The sequence below is a fragment of the Somniosus microcephalus genome, chromosome 32, assembly GCF_052327205.1.
Source record: "Somniosus microcephalus isolate GS21.2 chromosome 32, FLI_Smic_1.0, whole genome shotgun sequence".
NCBI classification, from domain to species: Eukaryota; Metazoa; Chordata; class Chondrichthyes; order Squaliformes; family Somniosidae; genus Somniosus; species Somniosus microcephalus.
The window spans coordinates 7,694,578-7,719,537 of record NC_141018.1 but is presented as its reverse complement, the minus strand read 5'-3'; the positions used below and the strand labels follow the sequence as shown (position 1 = coordinate 7,719,537).

General features: G+C 51.7%; 1 protein-coding gene across 2 annotated transcripts in view; it reads left to right on the top strand.

Annotated features, from left to right (window-relative positions):
- LOC147097252 (inter-alpha-trypsin inhibitor) overlaps positions 1 to 24,960 on the top strand; it is a 42,848-nt gene that overhangs the window by 14,153 nt on the left and 3,735 nt on the right. For both annotated transcript variants that reach the window (XM_085972051.1, XM_085972050.1), the window contains exons 2-4: positions 17,500 to 17,691; positions 20,377 to 20,550; positions 23,456 to 23,500. In XM_085972051.1, coding sequence (XP_085828177.1) covers positions 17,500 to 17,691; positions 20,377 to 20,550; positions 23,456 to 23,500 — 411 coding nt within the window. The remainder of the gene's footprint in view (positions 1 to 17,499; positions 17,692 to 20,376; positions 20,551 to 23,455; positions 23,501 to 24,960) is intronic.

Below are 24,960 nucleotides of genomic sequence, written 5' to 3'. Positions count from 1 at the left end.
CTGGACAAACCTTTCAGCTAATCCATTGGTGGCGGGATGGTATGGGGCGGACGTGTAGTGCTTAACCCCATTGATTTTTAAGAACTTCCTGAATTCTTCGGACACAAATTGTGGTCCATTATCAGAACAGATCTGTTCCGGCAGCCCATTCCTGGCAAATATGGTCCTTAATACTGTGATGGTTTTTTCCGTGGTGGTGGAGGACATCTTTATTACCTCTGGCCACTTGGAGTGTGCATCCACCGCGATTAAGAACATTGAGTCCATAAATGGACCAGCAAAGTCGATATGTACCCTTTGCCATGGAGATGATGGCCACTCCCATGGATGTAGAGGGGCTTGTGGTGGGGCGTTTTGGACCTTCTGGCATCCTAGACAGCTCTTGGTCATTTCTTCGATGTCTCCATCGATACCTGGCCACCACACAAACGCTCTGGCTAGGTTCTTCATTTTCACTCCACCCAGATGCCCCTCGTGAAGCTCCTTTAGCACTTTATGCTGAAGTTTGGGTGGAATCACCACTCTGGATCCACACATCAAGGTTCCTCGGCACACTGACAGCTGTTCTCTTCTTTGCGAGAATGCTGGCAACAGTGGTTCGCCATGTGCTGGCCATCCCTTCACCGTTAAATCGTAGACTCGTGAGAGAGTCGGGTCATTTCTCGTTTCCTTTTCAATGGTAGAATTTGTTACTGGTAGACATTCCACTATGGTTGAGTGGAACATCTCCACTGTAGGCGCCTCTTCTACCATTGGCAACGGTAGGCGCGATAAACCGTCAGCATTACCATGCTGTTTTGATCCTTTGTATTCTATGTCATATTGGTGTGCCCCTAGGAAAAGGGACCACCTCTGTAGCCTTTGCGCTGTCATAATGGAAACGCCCTTTTTAGGGTTGAATATGGATACCAACGGCTGGTGGTCTGTCAGCAGTGTAAACTTCTGGCCCTGCAGGTAATGATTAAACTTCTTTACTCCCCACACCAGGCTGAGAGCCTCCCTATCTATCTGAGCATAGTTGCGCTCAGCGGAGGTCAATGATCTGGATGCAAATGCGACTGGCCTTTCCAAGCCATTTGGCAACTTGTGTGAGAGTACTGCTCCAATACCATAAGGAGAAGCATCACAAGCTAAACGAATAGGTAGCGTTGGGTTGAAATGAGCCAACACTTCCTCTGAGGTGATCAATGCCTTGCTTTTGCGAAAGGCCTTCTTACAGTCCTCGCTCCACTTCCATGGTACTTCTTTCTGCAAAAGAGCATTCAGCGGATGCAGCACCGTGGATAGATTTGGCAGAAACTTATGGTAATAGTTAATCAACCCTAGGAACGACCTCAACTGGGATACATTTTCCAGAGCGGGAGCCTTCACAACAGCTTCGATCTTGTCAGGTGACTTGTGCAGCCCCTCCTGGTCAATGACATGACCACAGTACGAGATCCGTTTCTGAAAGAACTCACGTTTCTGGCGATTAACTCAAAGTCCATATTCCTTCAATCTGGTGAGCACCAGTTTCAAATTTGCAAGGTGTTCCTCATCGTCATCTCCTGTAATCAGGATATTGTCCAAGTAACATTGAGTGTTTGGAATTCCCTGTAATACCTGCTCCATGGCCCTCTGCCAAATTGCTGGAGCCGAAGCCACTCCAAAAAACAGTCTATTATATCGATACAAGCCTCTGTGCGTGTTGATTGTGAGATACTGGCGCGACTCTTCCTCAACTTCCATCTGTAAGTACGCTTGCGCCAGGTCTATCTTGGTGAAGTGTTTCCCGCCAGACAATGAAGCAAAGATATCCTCAATCCGCGGAAGTGGATATTGCACCGTGTGAAGCACCGGATTAACTGTGATCTTGAAGTCTCCACAGATGCGGACCTTCCCCGGTTCCCCTGGCTTGTTGCTCGATGAACGCTTCATGACGGGAACAATGGGCGTGGCCCACTCACTCCAGTCCACCTTAGACAGTACTCCTGAATGTTCTAGCCCTTCCAGCTCAGCTTCCACAGCAGGTCGTATCGCATAAGGTACCGGTCTGGCTTTGAAAAATTTTGGGTTTGCATGTTCTGCAATCTTGATTTTTGCCTTAATTCCTCTCAGTGTTCCCAGTCCCTGTTGGAACACCTCTTTAGCCTCATCCAATATTCTGGACAATCGTTCAGGTTTGACATCTTTTTTTCCGGAATCTACCGTTATTGCTTTTAGGGAGTGCCAGTCCATATTTATTTTCCTGATCCACTCCCGTCCCAGAAGTGGTGGACCTCCCTCAGGTAGTACATATATGTCCATTCCTTGGTGTTCTTTGCCCTTGTGTATCACTTTGACTTTTATCTTTCCGATGGGGTATACTCTTTGCCCCGGGTATGTCTGCAATACTATCTCCGTATCCCGTAGGGGAATATGTGTGAATAACCTTTTGTAATCTTGCTTATTCATGACCGTCAACGCCGATCCGGTGTCCAATTCCATCTTCACTTGGACTCCTGCTATCTGCAGTGTGACCCAGATAGTTTGTCGGTCAGCTTCCTTACTCACACTGTGAATTCTCAGACTACCCAGTTCCTTGCTGTTGGAGTCTGAATCCGAATTCTGTTCATCCGAACTCTTCTCAGCCACCTTATGTACCTTTCTGCACTTTTCCTGCGGTGACTTTTTGTTGCTGGTCTTCTTTCCTGACCGGCATACTTTAGCTATGTAACCAAGCTTGCCACATTTTCTACATTCCTGGTTTTTAAACCAACATTGGTTCTGATCGTGTGTTGTCTTTCCACAACGATAACATTTCGTTGTACCCAAAGCCATTTGATCTACGCTGAGTACCGCTGCCTTCAGCTGCATTTCCGCCGTGCCTCTCGCTGCGGCTTCGTGCGATGCTGCAATAGTGACAGCCTTATCAAGTGTAAGATCATTCTCTTCAAGCAGCCGCTTTTGTGTTCCTTCTTTCGACAATCCACACACGAATTTGTCTCTCAGTGCCTCTGTCAGGCTTTCCCCAAACTGACAGTATTTCGCTAGCTTACGCAGTTCAATTAAATACTCCGCGTTGCTTTCCTCTTTCAGTTGCGTTCTCGCATAAAATTTAAATCGTTCCGCTAACATCAGCGGTGTGGGGTTCAAATGATTCTTCAGGACAGCAACAATATTAGCGAAAGTCTGATCCGCCGGTTTAGCTGGTGATAGAAGATGCTTCAATAGCCCGTATGTCTTCGCACCCATTGAGTTTAGTAAGGTTAGTGCTTTATCTTCATTTGATATTTTATTTGCCTTACAATATATCTCTATGCGTTCTACATACTTCTTCAACATCGGGATCGAAATCATTGATGTTACCACGCTTAGGCATCCTCGCAATCTTCTTGAGAAACAAAAAGAATTTTTTTTTTTTTTTTACAAAATGGCGGTTTCCCGCGCTTGTCTTCTTCCCCCGCCTACGAAAATGGCGGCTTCCCGCGTTTGCCTTTCTCCCCCACTGGCTGTAATGGCGATTGCCGTATTGCTGCGTTCGCCCTCCCCAGCGGTTCTCAAATCGTGCCTCCCAGCCCCTCTTGCAGTCCGGTCCTTTCCCCCGGCTGCGGCTGAGTTCTCCGTGTTTTTTTTAAAAATTTTCTCCCGCGCCTTACGCTGTCCCGGTCGCTGCGCCTCGCGGCCTCGGTAGCTGCCCGGCCTTTCTCACCGGTCGCGGTCGAGCTCTCTCTCGACGCTGTTGCGTCTCCCAGCCCGCTTGCAGCCCGGTCTTTTACACCGGCTGCATTTGCATTCACCGCGGCTCCCGTGCCTTACGCTGCCCCAGTCTCAGCGCCTCTGGCCCCGACTTCTGTCCGGCTCTTTTCCCCGGCCGTGGTCGAGTTCTCCGCCCTTATATCCTCCGTTTTTCCCTCCCCTACTTCACAGCCAACGTGGCCGACTTGCTGCTCGTCGCTGATCGGCTTACCCACCACCGTGATAGAAGGGATGATCACTGCCTGTTGCTGATGGAAGGCTTCGTGTCAGAATTCTTCCTTTGCTCTGCAGACCCGAGTCTTTTCTCAGCAGAATGATGAGGGCGGATGCCTCTTCTTGTCGCCCGTTAAACTGCCTTGGATGTATCTCTGCCGCAGGGTAAGATCGTACTCGTCGCCACTGTTAAGTCTGTGTGTTATAATGAGAATTACTACACAGACCACAAGAGTAAATTTTAACAGGTCTTTACTAGTCGAAGGTCAGGGCTGAACTGCCCAATAAATCATTACACCGCACTTATATACCGGTGTGGTCACCACCGGTATTACAGTATACAGCAGCCAAGATAAAGTAGTGCATCTCTTAAAATAGTTCTCTTAAAGGTGGAACGGTTACATACACCACACCTTCCTTGGGTTGAAGATTGAAACGAAAGGCTGGTGGTCAGTTAACAGTGTAAACTGTTGACCATACAAGTAGTGGTTGAATTTCTTGACTCCCCACACAAGGCTGAGGGCCTCTCGGTCAATCTGTGCATAATTGCGTTCAGCTGTAGTCAATGATCTTGAGGCAAAGGCTATTGGTCTTTCTGAGCCGTCTGGGAACTTATGTGACAACATGGCACCAATGCCATGGGGTGAAGCATCACATGCCAGTCGAATAGGTAAGGATGGGTCAAAGTGAGCTAGCACCTCTTCTGAAGTAATGAGTCTTTTACTCCCTTGAAAAGCTTGTTCACAGCTGTCACTCCACTTCCATTGTGACCCTGTCTAGCAGTGCATTTGATGGATGTAACACTGTGGATAGGTTGGGCAAGAACTTGTGATAGTAGTTCACCAGTCCAAGATATGATCTCAACTGAGACACATTTGCAGGTGTTGGTGCATTAATCACAGCTTCAATCTTGTCTGGAGACTTGTGTAAACTGTCCTTGTCAATCACATGTCCACAGTATGAGATTTCCTTTTGGAAAAACTCACACTTGTCTCGGTTCGCTCGGAGCCTATACTCCCGTAACCTGATGAGCACCTGTTCAAGGTTGGAAAGGTGGTCGTTGTCATTCTTGCCAGTAATGATGATGTCATCAAGATAACACTGAGTACCTGGGATCCCCTGCCGGACTTGGTCCATTGTCCTTTGCCAGATTGCAGGAGCTGATGCTATTCCGAATACCAGCCGATTGTACTGGTAAAGGCCTTTGTGCGTATTTATTGTAAGGTACTTCTTTGATGCATCATCAATTTCCATTTGGAGATAGGCCTGGGCCAAGTCAATCTTTGTGAAGCGTTCCCCTCTTGACAGGGAAGCAAAGATGTCCTCAATGCGAGGCAATGGGTACTGTATTGTGTGGAGGACTGGGTTAACAGTCACTTTAAAGTCTCCGCAGATGCGCACTTTTCTTGGCTTTCCTGGTTTTGTGTTGGAGGTTTTCTTCATCACTAGAACTATAGGTGTGGCCCATTCACTCCAATCCACCTTGGACAGGACCCCTAACTGCTCCAAGTTCTCCAGCTCTGCTTCTACTGAAGGGCGAATTGCATAAGGCACTGGTCTGGCCTTGTGGAACTTTGGATTTGCGTTCTCCTCAATCTTAATTTTTGCTTTCATGCCCTTAAGTGTTCCTATTCCCTTCTTGAACACTTCCTGAGAGTCAGAGAGTATTTGTGACAGTCTCTCAGGAGTGGCGTTGCTGTCCTCCTTTGCTGACACAAACAGTGCTTGGATGGTGTGCCAATCCAACTGTATTTTCCTGAGCCATTCGCGTCCCAGCAATGGTGGTCCTCCATTTTTCAGTACATAGAGGTTCAATTGCAGTATTTTTTTTTCTTTGTATGTCACTGTCACTTTCATTTTACCTTTTGGGGCACACTCTTTGTCCTGTGTATGTCTTTAACAGTACTTTAGTTGGCCTTAGCGGTATGTGTGAAAACAGTCGTTTGTAGTCATGTACAGAGATCACTGTTAAAGCTGAGCCCGTGTCCAACTCCATTTTCAGCCTAACTCCTGCCACTTCTGGAGTAATCCATATTATTCTGTGATCCTCTATCTCTTTCACACTGTGTAGTTTCAAACAAGCAAAATCCTCTTCCACTGAGTCTGTGTCACTTTTTTTTATCTGAACTGTTTCCAGTCACGTGGTGTACCTTCTTGTATCTTTCTTTGAAAGGTTTCTTGTTTTCAGTCACTTGATGTATCTTCTTGTTACTCTGTATTGTATCAGTTTTCTGCTTCTTATTTGCTTTGCAGACTCTTTCAATGTGCCCTTGTCTGCCACATTGTCTGCAGTCTTTGGCCTAGAAATTCAGTTGGGCGCGCCAGCCGTTAGCGCCTTAGGAGGAGTAGATCTCGAGCGCTAGGCGCTTAGCGCCCGGGCGCAGCGCGACCTGCGCCTCGCCCCAACTTCAGTACACATTTAGCGCCGGCGCAAAGTCTTTGCGCGCGCCCTGCTGCGCGCGCAGATCATGACGTCATTTACTAGTGCAACGCCCTTTGTGCGCCCCGAACCGGAACTTCACTCGCGCCGGCCCATTGTGCGCCGGGCGGCCCTACCGACTGTGAAGTGGAACGGTACACAGCCGAGGCGGGCCGCGGGGAGCGCTAATTAAAGGGCACTTACCCTGCACTATAAAGGCCAGCCATTTTGCAGCATTCACTCTTGTGCAACGGTTTTTTGGAGAGAGACCAAGGAGGAGAGCTTACTGGTTTGGACCAACACTAGGACAGGTATTTTTGGCTCAGGCCAGAGCTTAGCAATTATCTTTGCCTTCATTGAGAGCTCAGTGTTTGCCAGCATATAATGGGGGCTGCATTGGGTGCCAACGCTGACTTTCAGCCTTATGCCAGAAGGGCTTACAGACGCCGTGAGAGAGTGGCAGCCCTGGCTAGACGCAAAGGGGGCAACAGGCGTCACCAACTGAGGCCTTACCCACCCAAGTTATACCGCCAGCAGTCCTCCTATCTGACCATGTCTGCCGCGATGTGTGTTAGGAGGCTGCGATTCAGAAGGGAGGTGGTTGCAGACATCTGCCAGCTGCTTCACAGAGATCTGCAGCCACAGCTGATGCGCAGGACGTCTCTGTCGGTGGCAGTGAAGGTGACGGTGGCTCTCAACTTCTATGCCACCGGCTCCTTCCAATCCGCTGCTGGGGACATCGCTAACATCTCCCAGTTCGCCGTGCATTGTTGCATCCGCCAGGTGACCGAAGCCCTTTTCAGAAGGAGACATCAATTCATCTCCTTCCCCATGACCCTGGACAAGCAGCAGCAGCGTGCAGTGGGATTTGCAAGAATAGCGGGCTTCCCCATGGTGCAGGGCGCCATTGACTGCACGCATGTGGCTTTGCGGGCACCTCTGGAGCATGCCGAGGATTACCGCAACCGGAAGGGCTACCATTCCCTCAACGTACAGCTGGTGTGTGACCACAGGCAGCGCATCCTAGCTGTCAATGCCCGCTTTCCAGGCAGCAGCCACGATGCCTTTATCCTGCGACAGACAACTGTGGCTGACATGTTCCAGGCACAGCCTCACCCAAGAGGATGGCTTATCGGAGACAAAGGCTATCCTTTGTGTACCTGGCTCATGACCCCGCTCCGCGCGCCCACGACCCCTGCTGAAGAGGCATACAACGAGAGCCATCAAGCGACTAGGAACATCATAGAACAAACAATCGGCGTCCTCAAGCAACGGTTCCGCTGTCTCGATCGCTCCGGGGGAGCCCTCCAGTATTCGCAGGATCGAGTCTCCCAATTCGTCGTCGTTTGCTGCATGCTGCACAACCTGGCTATCCGCAGGACTCAGGCACTGCCACCTCACGTTGGACCACCACCTCAGGAGGAGGAGCAGGAGGAGCATGAGGAGGAGGAGGACGAGGAGTGCCAGTCCAGGAGGGAGGCAGAAGGTCCAAGGGCCGCCCGTCGGCGGCTTATTGAACGTCACTTCTAGGCCCCCTGTCAGGGAATGGCTTGTGCCAATGAAAGAACATGATTGCAGCCGCTCCGCAAGCCCTCAGCCGGTTAAGGCAACAAACACTTCAAAGATCAAACATGGACAATGTTAATAAATAAAATGATTTATTGTACAAACTCAGGGCCCTTCCCACATGAAAACCAAAAACAGACGAAACCCCCAGAAAACACTCAAACACATTACTCGCTCCCACAACCTGGAGAGGATTAACAAAACAGTGCAACTAAAATGGCCGTCATCCTCGGCCTTCGTAAAAAACAAACATCCAATTCTCGGCCTCAAAAAACAAACATCCAATTCTCGGCCTCAAAAAACAAACACAACTGGCCACACATTCGACTTTTTGGCCCACTAGGGCGATGCCTTGGCCATCTTTGTGTGGCCCCTGCCCGCCCTGCTGCTCCTCCTCAAAGTAAGGCCATTGGCTGCTGCAAGGCTGGGGGCAGGCTCCAGAGGGGCACATGTCGTGACGGCAGATGCCCTTGGGGGTCGGCCTAGTCGAGGTCTGGCCGTCGAGCGGGCGGCTGTTGAATGCTGCAGCTATGGCTGGCCAGCATCAGTCGCTGCAGCAGCTCCTGGCAGCTCCACTGGGGGAGTGGCAGTGGCGGATGGAGGAATGGGGGCAAGCTGGCGGATGGCAGGCGCTCGCTGGTCGCCTGAGACACTGGCACTCGCCCGGGCCAGCACTGCAGCATGCGCACCAATCTGCCGAGGGACAGACCGCTGTGCTGCTGCAGCGCGCCGGGTGCCCTGGCGATGCCTGGCTGACACAGCGAGTGTGGCAGCAGTGAGTGCCCGTGTTGACCTGTTCAGTGACCTCATCAGAGCACCCAGTGACTGCACGGCACCACTGATCAGCTGCCCACTCGCTGCCTGAGCTGCCCCGAATGCCGCCCGACTCGCTGCCTGCTCTGCCCCGAATTCCGCCAAACTGATGGCCTGTGAGGCCCCGACGTCGGTCACACTCCGAGAGAGGGACTCGATGGCCTCAGGCAACCATGCCACTACCCCCATGAGCTCCATGTGCCGGCGCTCTGAGTCCGCGGACAAGTCCTCAAGGCGTTCCATCTCCTCGGCGAAGACCATCTCCGGACTGGAGGCCGGACTCTCCCTCTGGGGAGAAGGCCGCCGAGCTGGCCGACCCTTCCTGCGTTGCTGGACGCCGCTGGGCCCAGCAATTGGACTCCCCTCCGACCCTTCCCCCCTCTGGGGAGAAGGCCGCCGAGCTGGCCGACCCTTCCTGCGTTGCTGGACGCCGCTGGGCCCAGCAATTGGACTCCCCTCTGACCCTTCCCCCATCTGGGGAGAAGGCCGCTGAGCTTCCACCCCCCTCCTGCATTTCTGCAGGCCGCAGGTCCCATGAGCTCCCCTCCCCTCCGACACTTCCGCCACGCTCCCCTCCAGGGAAGACGTGTCCCCTACATTCGCATGGGTTGCCGCGGCTGAGGGTTCCCCTGATGGGCCGCCTTCCTCTTGCTCCTCCTCCTCCTCCTCTTCTGAGGGGCTGTCACTGGCAAGTTCAGGGACCTCCTCCTCACCATCTGAAAGCAGGAAGGCACAAGAGTAGCTTTAGAGTGAGGAGAGGGCGTCAGCGAGGGATGCATGAGTGGTGGCATTCAGCGCATTGGTCGGACAATGGCAAAGGATGTAGATCTGATGCGCAAGTGGGATGAGAGAGGTCCAAAAGGTGATGTCCTTACCATTGGTGCCCAGAACAGGGTCGGCATCTCCACATGCAATGGGGCCAATCACCCGGCCACCCATGATGCGCTCCACGTGATGTTGCAGCTCGGTGAGCGGCTGGATCTGGGGTTGGCCTCCCCCGGTCGCAGTCCGGCTCTTCTTATTATTGGCCAGCTTGGCCTGCAAGAGAAAGGACGGCCTCTAAGTACAGTGTGTAGCCCTGATCTTGTGTGCACTGCCTCCCATGGTGGAATAGCCTGGCCAGTGTGTCGCCCTGATCTTGTGTGCACTGCCTCCCATGGTGGAATAGCCTGGCCAGTGTGTTGCCCTGATCTTGTGTGCACTGCCTCCCATGGTGGAATAGCCTGGCCAGTGTGTCGCCCTGATCTTGTGTGCACTGCCTCCCATGGTGGAATAGCCTGGCCAGTGTGTTAAGTGCAGAATGTGCAATTGATGTTCATGCCTGTCCCATAGCTGCTGGATGAGGGCTGGCCATTAGGGCTTTCAGGTCCCTTTGCCCATAATGTGAGGTGCACATGCAAGGATGAGGAGGACACTGGGAAAGGGTACTCACCCTGACAATCCGAGTGAGGTCATTAAACTTTTTGCGGCATTGGACACCGGTCCTGGGGACCTCGCTGTTGGCTGACACCTTGCTGGCGACATGCCTCCAGGCTATCCGGTAGACGCGGACCGGCGCCTTCCTGCCATTGTCTGGGTACAAAATATGGCGCCTCTTCTCCACACCACCAACCAGCACACTCAGATCAAGCTCTGAGAAGCGCTGCGCTCGTTCACGGGCCTTCTGCATGGCTTCAGGTGCTATTTGGGTCCAGCAGCAGTGTTCAGGCCTAGCTGGAGGGCTCCACTATCCAGGGCGTGGCAGCAGACCAAGTCGACCCTTCCCCCTTAAGAGCTGGCCGGCGCCAGGGTGTCTGCTGTCAATCACGAGATGGCCGCACCTGCGCTGCGCCCGGCCTCGGCGCTCTCGCTCAGCACCTCCGGCTTAGCGCCTAAAGAGAGGCGTGCAGCGCCAGTTTTAGCGCTCGAGCAAACTCTTAGGGCGAAGCTAATGAATATCGGAGAAGTGGCCTCGATTTTGCGCCGGGCGCAAACTTTAGCGGCCGCCCGACTTTACCGCCCCAAAAGTGGCTACAATGAATTTCTAGGCCTTTATCTTTAAACCAACAGTCATTGTGGTCATGTGACATTTTGCCACAGTGATAACACTTCTTTTCTTGTTTCAGTGACATTTTATTAGTTGAATATTCTGGGGATTTTTGTTGAATTTCTAAAGTGAGCAGTGGTTTGGGGCTTAAATGGTCTTGGAGTGTGTCCACTATTTGTTTGAATGTTTTGTTTGCTGGCTTTTCAGGTGTTAATAAACTACGTAGCAGCCCATATGTCTTTGCGCCCATAACACTCAGCAAAACAGTGGCTTTCTTTTCTACCTCCACTCCGTTAGGCTCACAGTACAACTCCACTCTTTCAATGTAAGTTGCCCAGTCTTCAATGCTGCTATCAAATGCTGCAATAGTGCCAATCATTGGCATTTTTTTTTCCAAACCCGTTTTTCTTTCTTTACTAGTTAGCTAGCGTCATGCAAGTCACTGTGCACTTTTCACTTGACTTACGTATCCCCTGCCTAGCTGAGCAAGCGTGCTCCGTCTTCTCTACCTTCTCGCTCCTTTCTTCCAAGTTTCGGTGTCCTCTGGATGCGATGCCAGAATAGGAAGACGTAGGTTCATAATTCTCGTCGCCAATTTGTTGTGTTTGTACCGCTATACACAACTACATAAAATAATAAAGCAGCAGAGACTGAGAGTAACTTCAAGTGATCTTTACTGGGTAACTGGAACTTCGGCACTGACTATACAAATCGATACGCGTCTGTTATATACGCTCGCAACTAAGGATGTACATCCGCAAAACAAAATAGTCCCTTCAAAGTTGTATACATTACACACACAGAGACAGAGAGATAGAGAGACAGAGAGAGAGAGAGAGAGATAGAGAAAGAGAGAAGGACAGAGATAAAAAATAGGCAGAGAGAAAGAGAGTAGAAATAGATAAAGAAAGGGACAGAGAGAGAAGGAGAGAGAGAAAAAGAAAGAGAGGGAGAGAGAAATAAAGATAGACAGAGAGAAGGAGAGAGAAAAATAGAGACAGAGACAGAGAGAGAGAGTGATAGAAATCGAGATTTGGATCCTCACTGCGCTATTCCCAGTGTCACTGTAGCCGTCGCGATGCTCCCCCGAGTCCAACTCTCAGGATAGTTAAAGTTTAGGGGGAAAAATTGGGTCGCGCCCCCTTTGGGGCGTTCACTTCGCCAGGGTGCTACTTTTAGCGCCCCGAAAAAGTTAGCGCCCCGCGCCGTAAATTGAGTGGTAGCGCCCCAAGCAGGAGGCAGGGCGCAACAGCGCCACCAGCGTCGGCACGTAGCGCCGCGGTACTGCAGGCCTCCCTCCCCTGATTAAAGGGGAGGGGCTTACCGCAGCGTGCACCGGGGCCCTGCTGGACCACCGGGGAGCGGGGTGCCGGGAAAAGAGCCTGGCACTCAAGAGGAGCGCCGGGCTGAGCGATCGCGGCCGGCACCCCGCAGGAGGTGGCCACAAAAACACCCCCCTGACCCTGTCGGACATATCGTCCAGCGGTAGGTCAGAGGGCACGACCGATGATTGCGGCCGGGGTGCTGCGCACAGCGATGATGCCATTGCCGGAGGCGCAGGGCACTATCGGCTACCGCCGCCACTAACCTGCCGCTGAATTTCATGGGAGGCGTTAGCAGCGCCGCACGCGGGCACTCAGTGCTTTGCGCCCCGTTAGCACCTCCCGGGTGCGCTAACGGGAGGTACAAAGCAACCCAATTTTTCCCCCTAAGGTTTTGGAGACTGCCACACACTGCAGCAATCCATCAGAGGCGACTCCCCAGCAACAACAACTTGCATTTATGTAGCACTTTTAACATAGGAAAACATCCAAAGCCACTTCACAGAAACGTCATCAAACAAAATTTGACACCAAGTCAAAGAAGGAGGGGTTAGGACAAGGGACCAAATGCTTGGTCAAAGAGGTAGGTTTTAGGGATGTGCAGGAGACAAAGGCTATGGAGCTGGGCTCAAGACCAATTCAGAATCCTGAGCTACTGGTGGTCAGAGGGCAAGCAATGGGAGCCTATCCGTACCTCTGGAAGGGAACATTTATTGGAGTACTTCTTCATAAAAGGCTTGTTAGGTTAATGCGTTACCTTATCAGTCAGTAATGACTAAGACTAGGAGGGGAAAGACTAATTGATCGTAGATAGACTGTGTTCCATCATCGTCGCTGGGTCAAAATCCAGGAACTCCCTCCCTAACAGCACTATGGGAGCACCTTCACCACACGGACTGCAGCGGTTCAACAAGACAGCTCAACAACACCATTACCTCATGGCCCGACCCCGATCCACCCCATTACCTCATCTCCCGACTCCCGATCCTCTCCATTACCTCATCTCCCGACCCCCCCCCCCCCGATCCACCACATTACCTCATCTCCCGACCCCCGATCACCCCATTACCTCATCTCCCAACCCCGATCCTCCCCATTACCTCATCTCCCGACCCCGATCCTCCCCATTACCTCATCTCCTGACCCCGATCCACCCCATTACCTCATCTCCCGACCCCGATCCACCCCATTACCTCATCTCCCGACCCCGATCCTCCCCATTACCTCATCTCCTGACCCCGATCCACCCCATTACCTCATCTCCCGACCCCGATCCACCCCATTACCTCATCTTCCGACCCCGATCCTCCCCATTACCTCATCTCCCGACCCCGATCCACCCCCCCCGAGCCTCCCCATTACCTCATCTCCCGACCCCGATCCTCCCCATTACCTCATCTCCTGACCCCGATCCACCCCATTACCTCATCTCCCGACCCCGAGCCTCCCCATTACCTCATCTCCCGACCCCGATCCTCCCCATTACCTCATCTCCTGACCCCCCCCCGATCCTCCCCATTACCTCATCTCCCGACCCCGATCCACCCCATTACCTCATCTCCCGACCCCGATCCTCCCCATTACCTCATCTCCCGACCCCGATCCACCCCATTACCTCATCTCCCGACCCCGATCCACCCCATTACCTCATCTCCCGACCCCGATCCTCCCCATTACCTCATCTCCCGACCCCGATCCTCCCCATTACCTCATCTCCCGACCCCGATCCACCCCCCTCCGAGCCTCCCCATTACCTCATCTCCCGACCCCGATCCACCCCATTACCTCATCTCCCGACCCCGATCCACCCCATTACCTCATCTCCTGACCCCGATCCACCCCATTACCTCATCTCCCGACCCCGATCCACCCCATTACCTCATCTCCTGACCCCGATCCACCCAATTACCTCATCTCCCAACCCCGATCCTCCCCGTTACCTCATTCCCGACCCCGATCCACCCCATTACCTCATCTCCCGACCCCGATCCACCCCATTACCTCATCTCCCGACCCCGATCCACCCCATTACCTCATCTCCCGACCCCGATCCACCCCATTACCTCATCTCCTGACCCCGATCCACCCCGTTACCTCATATCCTGACCCCCCCCATTACCTCATCTCCTGACCCCGATCCACCCCATTACCTCATCTCCTGACCCCCCGATCCACCCCATTACCTCATCTCCCATCAGGCACCACTGTCCCTTTTATTCCATGGGCTTCAACTTTGCTTATATACTGGGCAGTGGGCAGTTAGTATTATAAGGACCCTGTACTATAATAATCCAAAACTAGTTTGCTTAATAATAACTGAAAGCTATAAAACCTTTACCAATCTATGCTATCATAAGTAACACATTGAATAATACTAGAACGACACTAGAATTTACTAGTTTGCACCTATCAGGAAAGATTGAACAGGCTGGGGCTCTTTTAAGAACATAAGAAATAGGAGCAGGAGTCGGCCATTCGGCCCTTCGAGCCTGCTCCGCCATTCAATGAGATCATGGCTGATCTTCTGCCTCAACTCCATTCACCGGCCCTATTGCCATATCCCTTGATGCCCTTACTAGTCAGAAGTCTATCATCTTCTGTTTTGAATATACCCAATGACTGAGCCTCCACAGCCCGCTGGGGCAGATAATTCCAAAGATTCACCACCCTCTGTGTGAAGAAATTTCTTCTCATCTCAGTCCTGAATGGCCTACCCTTTATCCTGAGGCTGTGGCCGCTGGTTCTAAACTCCCCAGCCAAGGGAAACATTCTTCCAGCATCCACCCTATCAAGCCCTGTAATAATTTTGTATGCTTCAATGAGATCCCCTCTCATTCTCCTGAAGTCAAGAGAATACAGGCCTAGTTTACTCAATCTCTTCTCATACGACGGTCCCGCCATCCCAGGAATCAATCTCGTGAACCTCTGTTGCACTCCTTCTATGGCAAGTATATCCTTCCTTAGGTAAGGAGACCAAACTTGTACACAGTACTCCAGGTGTGGTCTCACCAGGGCCCTATATAATTGGAGTAAGACTTCTTTACTCCTGTACTCAAATCCTCTTGTAATGAAGGCCAGCATACCATTTGCCTTCCTAATGGCTTGCTGCACCTGCACATTCACTGCCAGTGACTCATGTACAAGGACACCCAGGTCGCTTTGAGCATCTGCATTCCCCAATCTTTCACCATTTAGGAAATACTCTGCCTTCCTGTTTTTTCTACCAAAGTGGATAACTTCACATTTATCCACATTATATTCCATCTGCCATGTTCTCGCCCACTCACTGAGCCTGTCGCGATCCCCTTGAAGCCTCTTCACATCCTCTTCGCAACTGACACTGCCACCTAGCTTTGTATCATCAGCAAATTTGGGAAATGTTACATTTAGTCCCCTCATCCAAATCATTGATATAGTTTGTGAATAGCTGGGGCCCAAGCACTGACCCTTGCAGTACCCCACTAGTCACAGCCTGCCATCTTGAAAAAGACCCGTTTATCCCTACTCTTTGTTTTCTGTCTGTTAACCAATTCTCAATCTATGCTAGTATATTATCCCCAATTCCATGTGCCCTAATGTTGTTCACCAACCTCTTGTGTGGAACCTTATCGAAGGCCTTCTGAAAATCCAAATACACCACATCTACCGGTTCCCCTTTGTCTACTCCACTAGTTACATCCTCAAAGAACTCCAATAGGTTTGTGAAACAGGATTTCCCTTTCATAAATCCATGTTGACTCTGCCCAATCTTACTATTAGTTTCTAAGTGCCCAGTTATTGCATCCTTTATAATAGATTCCAGCATTTTCCCAACTACTGATGTGAGGCTAACAGGTCTGTAGTTCCCAGTTTTCTCTCTCCCTCCTTTCTTAAATAGCGAGGTTACATTTGCTATCCTCCAATCTGCAGGAAACATTCCAGAATCTATAGAATTTTATAAGATGACAACCAATGCGTCCACTATCCCAATGGCCACCTCTTTCAAAACCCTAGGGTTCTAAGGATTTATCGACTTTTAGTCCCATTAATTTTGCTAGTACTGTTTTTTTACTAATAATAATTTCTTTAAGTTCCTCATTCTCACCATACCCTTGGTTTTCTCGTATTTCTGGGAGGTTTTTTGTGTCTTCCTCCATGATGACAGAAACAAAATATTTATTTAATTTCTTTACCATTTCCTCATTCCCCATTATAAATTCTCCCGTCTCTGACTGTAAAGGACCTACATTTACCTTCGCCAGTCATTTCCTTTTCACATACCTATAGAAGATTTAACAATCCGTTTTTATATTTTTCGCCAGTTTGTGCTGATATTCCATTTTCCCTTTCTTTATCAATTTCTTGGTCCCTCTTTGCTGATTTCTAAAAAGATCCGAATCCTCAGGCTGACCGCTTTATCTGGCAACTTTATAAGCTTCCTCCTTTGACTTAATACTAGTTTTAATTTCTTTTGTTAGCCATGGTTGGATCACTTTTCCTTTTGGGTTTTTATGCCCTAGAGGAATATATGTTTGTTGCAAATTATGCATTATTTCCTTGAACGTTAGCCATTGTATGTCCACCTTCATACCTTTTAGTGTAGTCTCCCAATCTACCATGGCCAACTTGTCCCTCATACCCTTGTAGTTTCCTCGGTTTAGATTGAAGACCTTAGTTTCAGATTGGGCTACATCACTCTCAAACTTAATGTAAAATTCAATCATATTATGGTCACTTGTCCCTAAAGGCCCCTTTACCACAAGATTATTGATTAGCCCTTTCTCATTACAGTACCAGATCCAGAATAGCCTGTTCCCTGGTTGGTTCCTCCACATACTGATCCAGGAAACCATCTCGCATGCATTCCAAGAATTTGTCCTCCACACCATTAGTGGTAATTTGATTTTCTCTAGAAAAGAAAAGACTGAGAGGTGACCTGATAGAGATCTTTAAGATTATGAAGGGGTTCGATAGGGTAGACGTAGAGAAGATGTTTCCACTTGCGGGCGAGCCAAAAATATAAGATAATCATTAATAAATCCAATCGGGAATTCAGGAGAAACTTCTTTACCCAGAGAGTGGTGAGAATGTGGGATTCACTACCACAGGGAGTGGTTGAGACGAATAGTATAGATGCATTTAAGGGGAAGATAGATAAGTACATGAGGGAGAAAGGAATAGAAGGTTATGTTCTGACGAAGGATCATCGACCTGAAACGTTAGCTCTGTTTCTCTCTCCACAGATACTGCCTGACCTGCTGAGTATTTCCAGCATTTTCTGTTTGTATTATAGAAGGTTATGTTGATGGGGTGAGATGACGAGGGGTGGGAGGAGACTCGTGTGGAGCATAAACACCGGCATGGACCAGTGGGGCCGAACGGCCTGTTTCTGTACTGTAAATGCTGTGTAATAATATCTTGTGTTTTTTTTATGTGTGTTGCAGCTTGTGAGTTGCCAATGGATGAAGGACAACGTGGAGATAACCCCTCCATAAAATTTTATTACAACCGAACCACTGACCACTGTAAGATTTTTGCATATAGAGGAGCAGGAGGAAATGCGAATCGTTTCTTCACCGATAAGTATTGCATGAGGAACTGTTCACAACAGGCGGATGCGATCTATCCCAATGACGGTATGTAATATGCCTGCTTAGGTGTGGCTGCAAGTACAGGTCTGGTGCCTCAGGCTACATACATAGGCGAGTGCGCACTTCCTGTGACCCAGGGTGTGCTTCTGCCCACCCAGTATCTAAGAAATGTGCAGCGAGGCCAGGGATCGAACAGAAAAGTCTTGTCACTGTAGTTTGGTTTACTGCTCATATCATGTGCCTCATGTGATGTTCCTTGACTTCAGAAGCAATAAGGTATTGAGCGCATGATTCTCACCACAACAGGTGTTATTTGCAACACTTTCATATAATTAAGCTGCTGGTCATTGCTTTTTTGAACGTTCCACCCTATCCATACACTTCATGTACACAATTGTTACTATCAATGATAAGTGGAGGTCCTATATTTCTATAAAGTGTCTCTTTCACTTCATCAGTGTGTAGCTGTAGATTGCACTTTGTCCTCAATCGGCCCTCGGGCTTGTTTTCTTTGTGTTATCGGAGAATAATCCTGTGTCGCTCTTAACTCTCTGACAGGGGGAGCAGAAATACGCAGTCCCCAGCATTCGCCCCACCGCTCTTTTCTATAGTGTGTCAGCTGTGGCTCAGTGGGCAGCACCCTCGCCTCTGGGTCAGAGGTTGTGGGTTTAAGCCTCGCTCCAGAGACTTGAGCACAAAATCTAGGCTGACATTCCCATGCAGTACTGAGGGAGTGCTGCACTGTCAGAGGTGCGGTCTTTTGGATGAGATGTTAAACTGAGGCCCCGTCTGCCCTCTGAGGTGGACATAAAAGATCCCATGGCACATTTTGGAGAAGAGCAGGGGCGTTTTCCAGGTGTCCTGTACAATATTCAATGCCTAAAAAACCAAATTATCTGGTCGTTATCACATTGCTGTTTGTGGGAGCTTGCTGTGCGCTAATTGGCTGCCGTGTTTCCCACACTACAACAGTGACTACACTTCAAAAGTACTTCATTGGCTGTAAAGCGCTTTGGGACGTCCTGAGGTTGTGAAAGGCGCTATAGAAATACAAGTCTTTCATAAATCTACATAAATCCTAAAACAGCAACCTTTCAGATCCTCCCTGCTGCTTCTTGCCTTTATTTTCTATTTATTCCCTTTTCAAATTTAGATCTCCAGGGGTAACACACCATTCCTTAGCTTAGTTGGCTGACCGGTATCTTCTTCCCAATCTCTCTTATCTTGATTTGGATGCTAGAATGTGTACAAGAGCCCAGTGCAGCTGTCAATTTTCCAGTCCCCTCTCTGTCGAGGTATCTTGCTCCATGCATCCCCTTCTCCCCCGACAAGTCATGGGGCAGTGTCACATTTTTGGGTTCCTATCGCTAGATAATTTTCTCAGCTTTGGTGTCTCAGACCCATAGGTGAGCCCTCACTTCCTGGGACTCAGGGAGTGCCTCTATCTGCCCAATGTCTAAGTAACGTGCAGCGAGCCTCGGGGTCAAACAGATATACAATGGGGTTGATTTTAACCCGGGGACCAATTCTGGCCTCTTGCGCAACCCCCACAGTTGGCGGCCGTGCCTTCAGCTGCTTAGGCCCTAAGCTCTGGAATTCCCTGCCGAAATCTCTCCGCCTCTTTATCCCTCTCTCCTCCTTTAAGTCGCTCCTAAAATCATACCTCTTTGACCAGGCTTTTGGTCACCTGTCCTAATATCTCCTTCTGTGGTAGGGTGTCAAATTTTGCTTTAACCCTCCTGTGAAGCGACTTGGGATGTTTTACTACATTAAAGGCGCTATATAAATGCAGGTGGTTGTTGTTGTTGATTGTGGATCTCACCTGGCCTTGCCCACGTCAAGTCAGGGCATGGTGAATGGCCCACGGTACAGCAGTGCCACTGCGGGTATAGGTGTGGGTGAATCGGCAGCTGCCGGGGCCTGTGAAGCTCCATCTAATGGTAGAAGTGTGCAGCTGCAGGCGTGACATGTGTCACAGAACGCTGACAAATAAGCAGTGGGCGATACACAGAGCAAATTTAACAATATATTATAAATAGTTTGTGTCTGCCCTATTTCCCTGTGCTTTGTTATTTCTGACTAGGATGTAAACTTTACATTGAACAGTGCCCACTCTGTGAGGCGGTGTCTGAGCTGGATAGTCGTAGTGGGCAGTAACACAAAGTGGGGGATAGCGAATCAGCAGCCGGTTTGACACCCTGCCCATTGACTTCATTGGGAAAACAAAATTTGGCTAAAATTGGACGAGGTGTAAAGCGGGGAGCCGATTCATTGTCACCCGCTTTCAGCTAACACTCGAGCTGAATTTCAGTCTTGTAGTTATTTTTGGGTTTCGGAATGGGTGACAATAGTCAGACATGAAACGGCCTAGCAAGCCACTACGTTGTATCAGATATCTACGAAAAAGAATAATAAGATTAAAACTGGACGGACCACCTGGCATTGACCTCAGCACCAGATTTATCGTCGCTGGGTCACAATCCAGGAACTCCCTCCCTAACAGCACTGTGGGAGCACCTTCACCACACGGACTGCAGCGGTTCGAGAAGGCGGCTCACCACCACCTTCTCCAGGGCAGTAAATGCCGCCTCGCCAGCAACGCCCACATCACATGATGAATAAAACAAAAGAGCGGTTACAGCCCGAGCTGGGCTCAGCACTAGGGCGCATTTCCCCAGCGCGCTGGAGCTGGACTTTATTGATGGGCCATCTCCTGTGCTCTTTCTACAGACCGGGCTTGCCTGCTGCCAAAGGACGCAGGAGACTGTAAAGGGCGTCTCTTACTGTACTACTTCGACAGCGCGAAGAAGAAGTGCAAAACCTTCTTATATGGAGGATGTGGAGGAAATGGAAACAGATTCTTCCTACCCAGCCTTTGCAACTCGTTCTGTGCCAGTAAAATGGGTAAGGTTACTTTCAACAGGGGGCGTTCTTCATGGTGCCCGAGTCAAACTAACAGGGTTAACTTTCCACTGTGCCCACTACAACCCCCCCCACACAGCATGGACCCTCCCCTCCCCTCCCCCCCCGCCACAGCATGGACCCTCCCCTCCCGCCCAGAGCTTTATATTTTCACCAATTTGCTCTGTCAATTTTTCTGCCCCCTTTGAGGGGTTGACTCCTCAGTGAGGGGCGGGTCTGGGTTCACTCCTCAGTGAGGGGCGGGTCTGGGTTCACTCCTCAGTGAGGGGCGGGTCTGGGTTGACTCCTCAGTGAGGGGCGGGTCTGGGTTGACTCCTCAGTGAGGGGCAGGTCTAGGTTGACTCCTCATTGAGGGGCGGGTCTGGGCTCACTCCTCAGTGAGGGGCGGGTCTGGGTTCACTCCTCAGTGAGGGGCGGGTCTGGGTTGACTCCTCAGTTAGGGGCGGGTCTGGGCTCACTCCTCAGTGAGGGGCGGGTCTGGGTTGACTCCTCAGTGAGGGGCAGGTCTAGGTTGACTCCTCATTGAGGGGCGGGTCTGGGCTCACTCCTCAGTGAGGGGCGGGTCTGGGTTCACTCCTCAGTGAGGGGCGGGTCTGGGTTGACTCCTCAGTGAGGGGCGGGTCTGGGTTCACTCCTCAGTGAGGGGCGGGTCTGGGTTCACTCCTCAGTGAGGGGCGAGTCTGGGTTGACTCCTCAGTGAGGGGCGGGTCTGGGTTCACTCCTCAGTGAGGGGCGGGTCTGGGTTGACTCCTCAGTGAGGGGCGGGTCTGGGTTGACTCCTCAGTGAGGGGCGGGTCTGGGTTCACTCCTCAGTGAGGGGCGGGTCTGGGTTCACTCCTCAGTGAGGGGCGGGTCTGGGTTGACTCCTCAGTGAGGGGTGGGTCTGGGTTCACTCCTCAGTGAGGGGCGGGTCTGGGTTCACTCCTCAGTGAGGGGCGGGTCTGGGTTGACTCCTCAGTGAGGGGCGGGTCTGGGTTCACTCCTCAGTGAGGGGCGGGTCTGGGTTCACTCCTCAGTGAGGGGCGGGTCTGGGTTCACTCCTCAGTGAGGGGCGGGTCTGGGTTCACTCCTCAGTGAGGGGCGGGTCTGGGTTGACTCCTCAGTGAGGGGCGGGTCTGGGTTCACTCCTCAGTGAGGGGCGGGTCTGGGTTCACTCCTCAGTGAGGGGCGGGTCTGGGTTGACTCCTCAGTGAGGGGCGGGTCTGGGTTCACTCCTCAGTGAGGGGCGGGTCTGGGTTCACTCCTCAGTGAGGGGCGGGTCTGGGTTCACTCCTCAGTGAGGGGCGGGTCTGGGTTGACTCCTCAGTGAGGGGCGGGTCTGGGTTCACTCCTCAGTGAGGGGCGGGTCTGGGCTCACTCCTCAGTGAGGGGCGGGTCTGGGTTCACTCCTCAGTGAGGGGTGGGTCTGGGTTGACTCCTCAGTGAGGGGCGGGTCTGGGTTCACTCCTCAGTGAGGGGCGGGTCTGGGTTCACTCCTCAGTGAGGGGCGGGTCTGGGTTCACTCCTCAGTGAGGGGCGGGTCTGGGCTCACTCCTCAGTGAGGGGCGGGTCTGGGTTCACTCCTCAGTGAGGGGCGGGTCTGGGTTCACTCCTCAGTGAGGGGCGGGTCTGGGCTCACTCCTCTGAGGGGCGGGTCTGGGTTCACTCCTCAGTGAGGGGCGGGTCTAGGTTGACTCCTCAGGTGAGGGGCGGGTCTGGGTTCACTCCTCAGTGAGGGGCGGGTCTAGGTTGACTCCTCAGTGAGGGGCGGGTCTGGGTTCACTCCTCAGTGAGGGGCGGGTCTGGGTTCACTCCTCAGTGAGGGGCGGGTCTGGGTTCACTCCTCAGTGAGGGGCGGGTCTGGGTTCACTCCTCAGTGAGGGGCGGGTCTAGGTTGACTCCTCAGTGAGGGGCGGGTCTGGGTTCACTCCACAGTGAGGGGCGGGTCTGGGTTCACTCCTCAGTGAGGGGTGGGTCTAGGTTGACTCCTCAGTGAGGGGCGGGTCTGGGTTCACTCCTCAGTGAGGGGCGGGTCTGGGTTCACTCCTCAGTGAGGGGCGGGTCTGGGTTCACTCCTCAGTGAGGGGCGGGTCTGGGTTGACTCCTCAGTGAGGGGCGGGTCTGGGTTCACTCCTCAGTGAGGGGCGGGTCTGGGTTCACTCCTCAGGTGAGGGGCGGGTCTGGGTTCACTCCTCAGTGAGGGGCGGGTCTGGGTTGACTCCTCAGTGAGGGGCGGGTCTGGGTTGACTCCTCAGTGAGGGGCGGGTCTGGGTTCACTCCTCAGTGAGGGGCGGGTCTGGGTTCACTCCTCAGTGAGGGGCGGGTCTGGGTTCACTCCTCAGGTGAGGGGCGGGTCTGGGTTCACTCCTCAGTGAGGGGCGGGTCTGGGTTCACTCCTCAGTGAGGGGCGGGTCTGGGTTCACTCCTCAGTGAGGGGCGGGTCTAGGTTGACTCCTCAGTGAGGGGCGGGTCTGGGTTGACTCCTCAGTGAGGGGCGGGTCTGGGTTCACTCCTCAGTGAGGGGCGGGTCTATGGGCAGAGTCCTGCCGTGGTCCATTATTCCTGGGTGTGAACGCAGCACAGACTGAGTGTAGAGCCGGCTGGGACCCCCCTGATCTGCGAGTAGAGCTCGGGAGCAATGCTGGGGAGTGTGGGTCCCTGGGCAAGGAGCCCTGCCTGAGAGAAGCACAGGTCAGGAATTTGGGCAGGCAGTCTGAAACTCCCAAAATGACCCCTCGCACCTGTTCTGGAATCATCTCCACTTTGCAGTTGGTTTCTCTTGAGTAACAGGGATTTGAATAACATGGTTTCAAACTAATCTTTGCTGAATGTGCAAGTCTGCCATCATTGCGACCCAACACTGTGCGGAGCGTGTCTCTAATTTGCTGCTTTGATGCCCTTTTGTCAGGAGGACCTCCCGGTGATGCTGACAATGAAGTGGAAGCAGATGAAGGTATGTTGGGAATGACCACCCGGCCTCCCTTGGCCGTATTGGTCTCCGAGTTCAACCGCAGCCGTTGCCCGTTGTTTTCATTACAGGGGGAGTTTTATCGACTCGCATTCCCACCCCGAGTTTTTTCAGGCAGAGATTCAGATTCTGTAGGTGCAAGGACAAGTGTATTGTTCCCGCTCCATCTCTCCAATCTCCGCCCCCACCCCCCCGATGAATTTTGCCGCATTAGCATTGCGGCCATTAATTCCCGTTGCCAGGGCAACTTTGCTGGCTGACACGGATTTCTCCCCCATGGAGCCCAGGCAGGTGGATAGTTTGGATAGGGATCAGCCATCATCTCATTGAATGGCGGAACAGTCCCGAGGGGCTGAATGGCCTCCTCCTGTTCCTATGTAAGTAAGGGGAGGTTAAGTGCAGTCAGTACAACTGGTGGTACCAAGCACTGCTCACTCCCCTTGATGGCTCACTGACCATGCGGTGCGGTACTGAGCACCACTGAACAGGAAGGGCCAGGGGTCTGATCTCGGTTAGAAGGCCGGGTAGGAATATTCCATTCAGTGGCCCCAGACTAAAAGAGGGGAAAAGATTGGTCCCTGATCACTGGTCCAGTGAGCTCAATGGAATTACACCTGTGCAGGGAACAGTTGAAGGCAGAGTTAAATAGCCCATGGACACTCCCCGTCCACGGGAAGAATTGGCGCTCGCTTGCGGTGCGAGAAGCGGTTCTGGCCCCTACGGAACTGGGTGGGTCACTCACTACCTTCAAGAGCTGGGGATAAATGTAAAAGAAAAAGTTGACTCAATTTACAATCAATCTCTGTGAGCAAAGACTAAAGAGATGCAGACAGTGGGGAATGGCTGGGGGAGGGAGGGTGGGGTGTGGGTGCGGGGGGATGGGCGGAGTTGCAGTTCTGATTAACGATGATCAGCGATGGGCAATGAATGCCGGCCTTGCCAGCGACGCCCACGTCCTGTGAAGTTGAGGAGCCTTGGTGGTGGAGGAGGAGTGGGGGGTGGGGGGGGGGGGGGTTGCTCGCTATTAGAATGATGAGAGGGGATCTCATTGAAACTTATAAAATTCTAACAGGACTAGACAGACTAGATGCAGGAAGGCTGTTCCCGATGGCGGGGGAGTCCAGAACCAGGGGTCACAGTCTAAGGATAAAGGGTAAGCCATTTAGGGGAGAGATGAGGAGGAATTTCTTCACTCAGAGAGTGGTGAACCTGTGGAATTCTCTACCACAGAAGACAGTTGAGGCCAATTCATTAAATATATTCAAGAAGGAGTTGGATATATTTCTTGAGGCTAAAGGGATCAAGGGATATGGGGAGAAGGCAGGGACAGGGTACTGAGTTTGGATGATCAGCCATGATCGCATTGAATGGCGGAGCAGGCTCGAGGGGCCGAATGGCCTACTCCTGCTCCTATCTTCTATGTTTCTATGTTTTTATGCTATGAG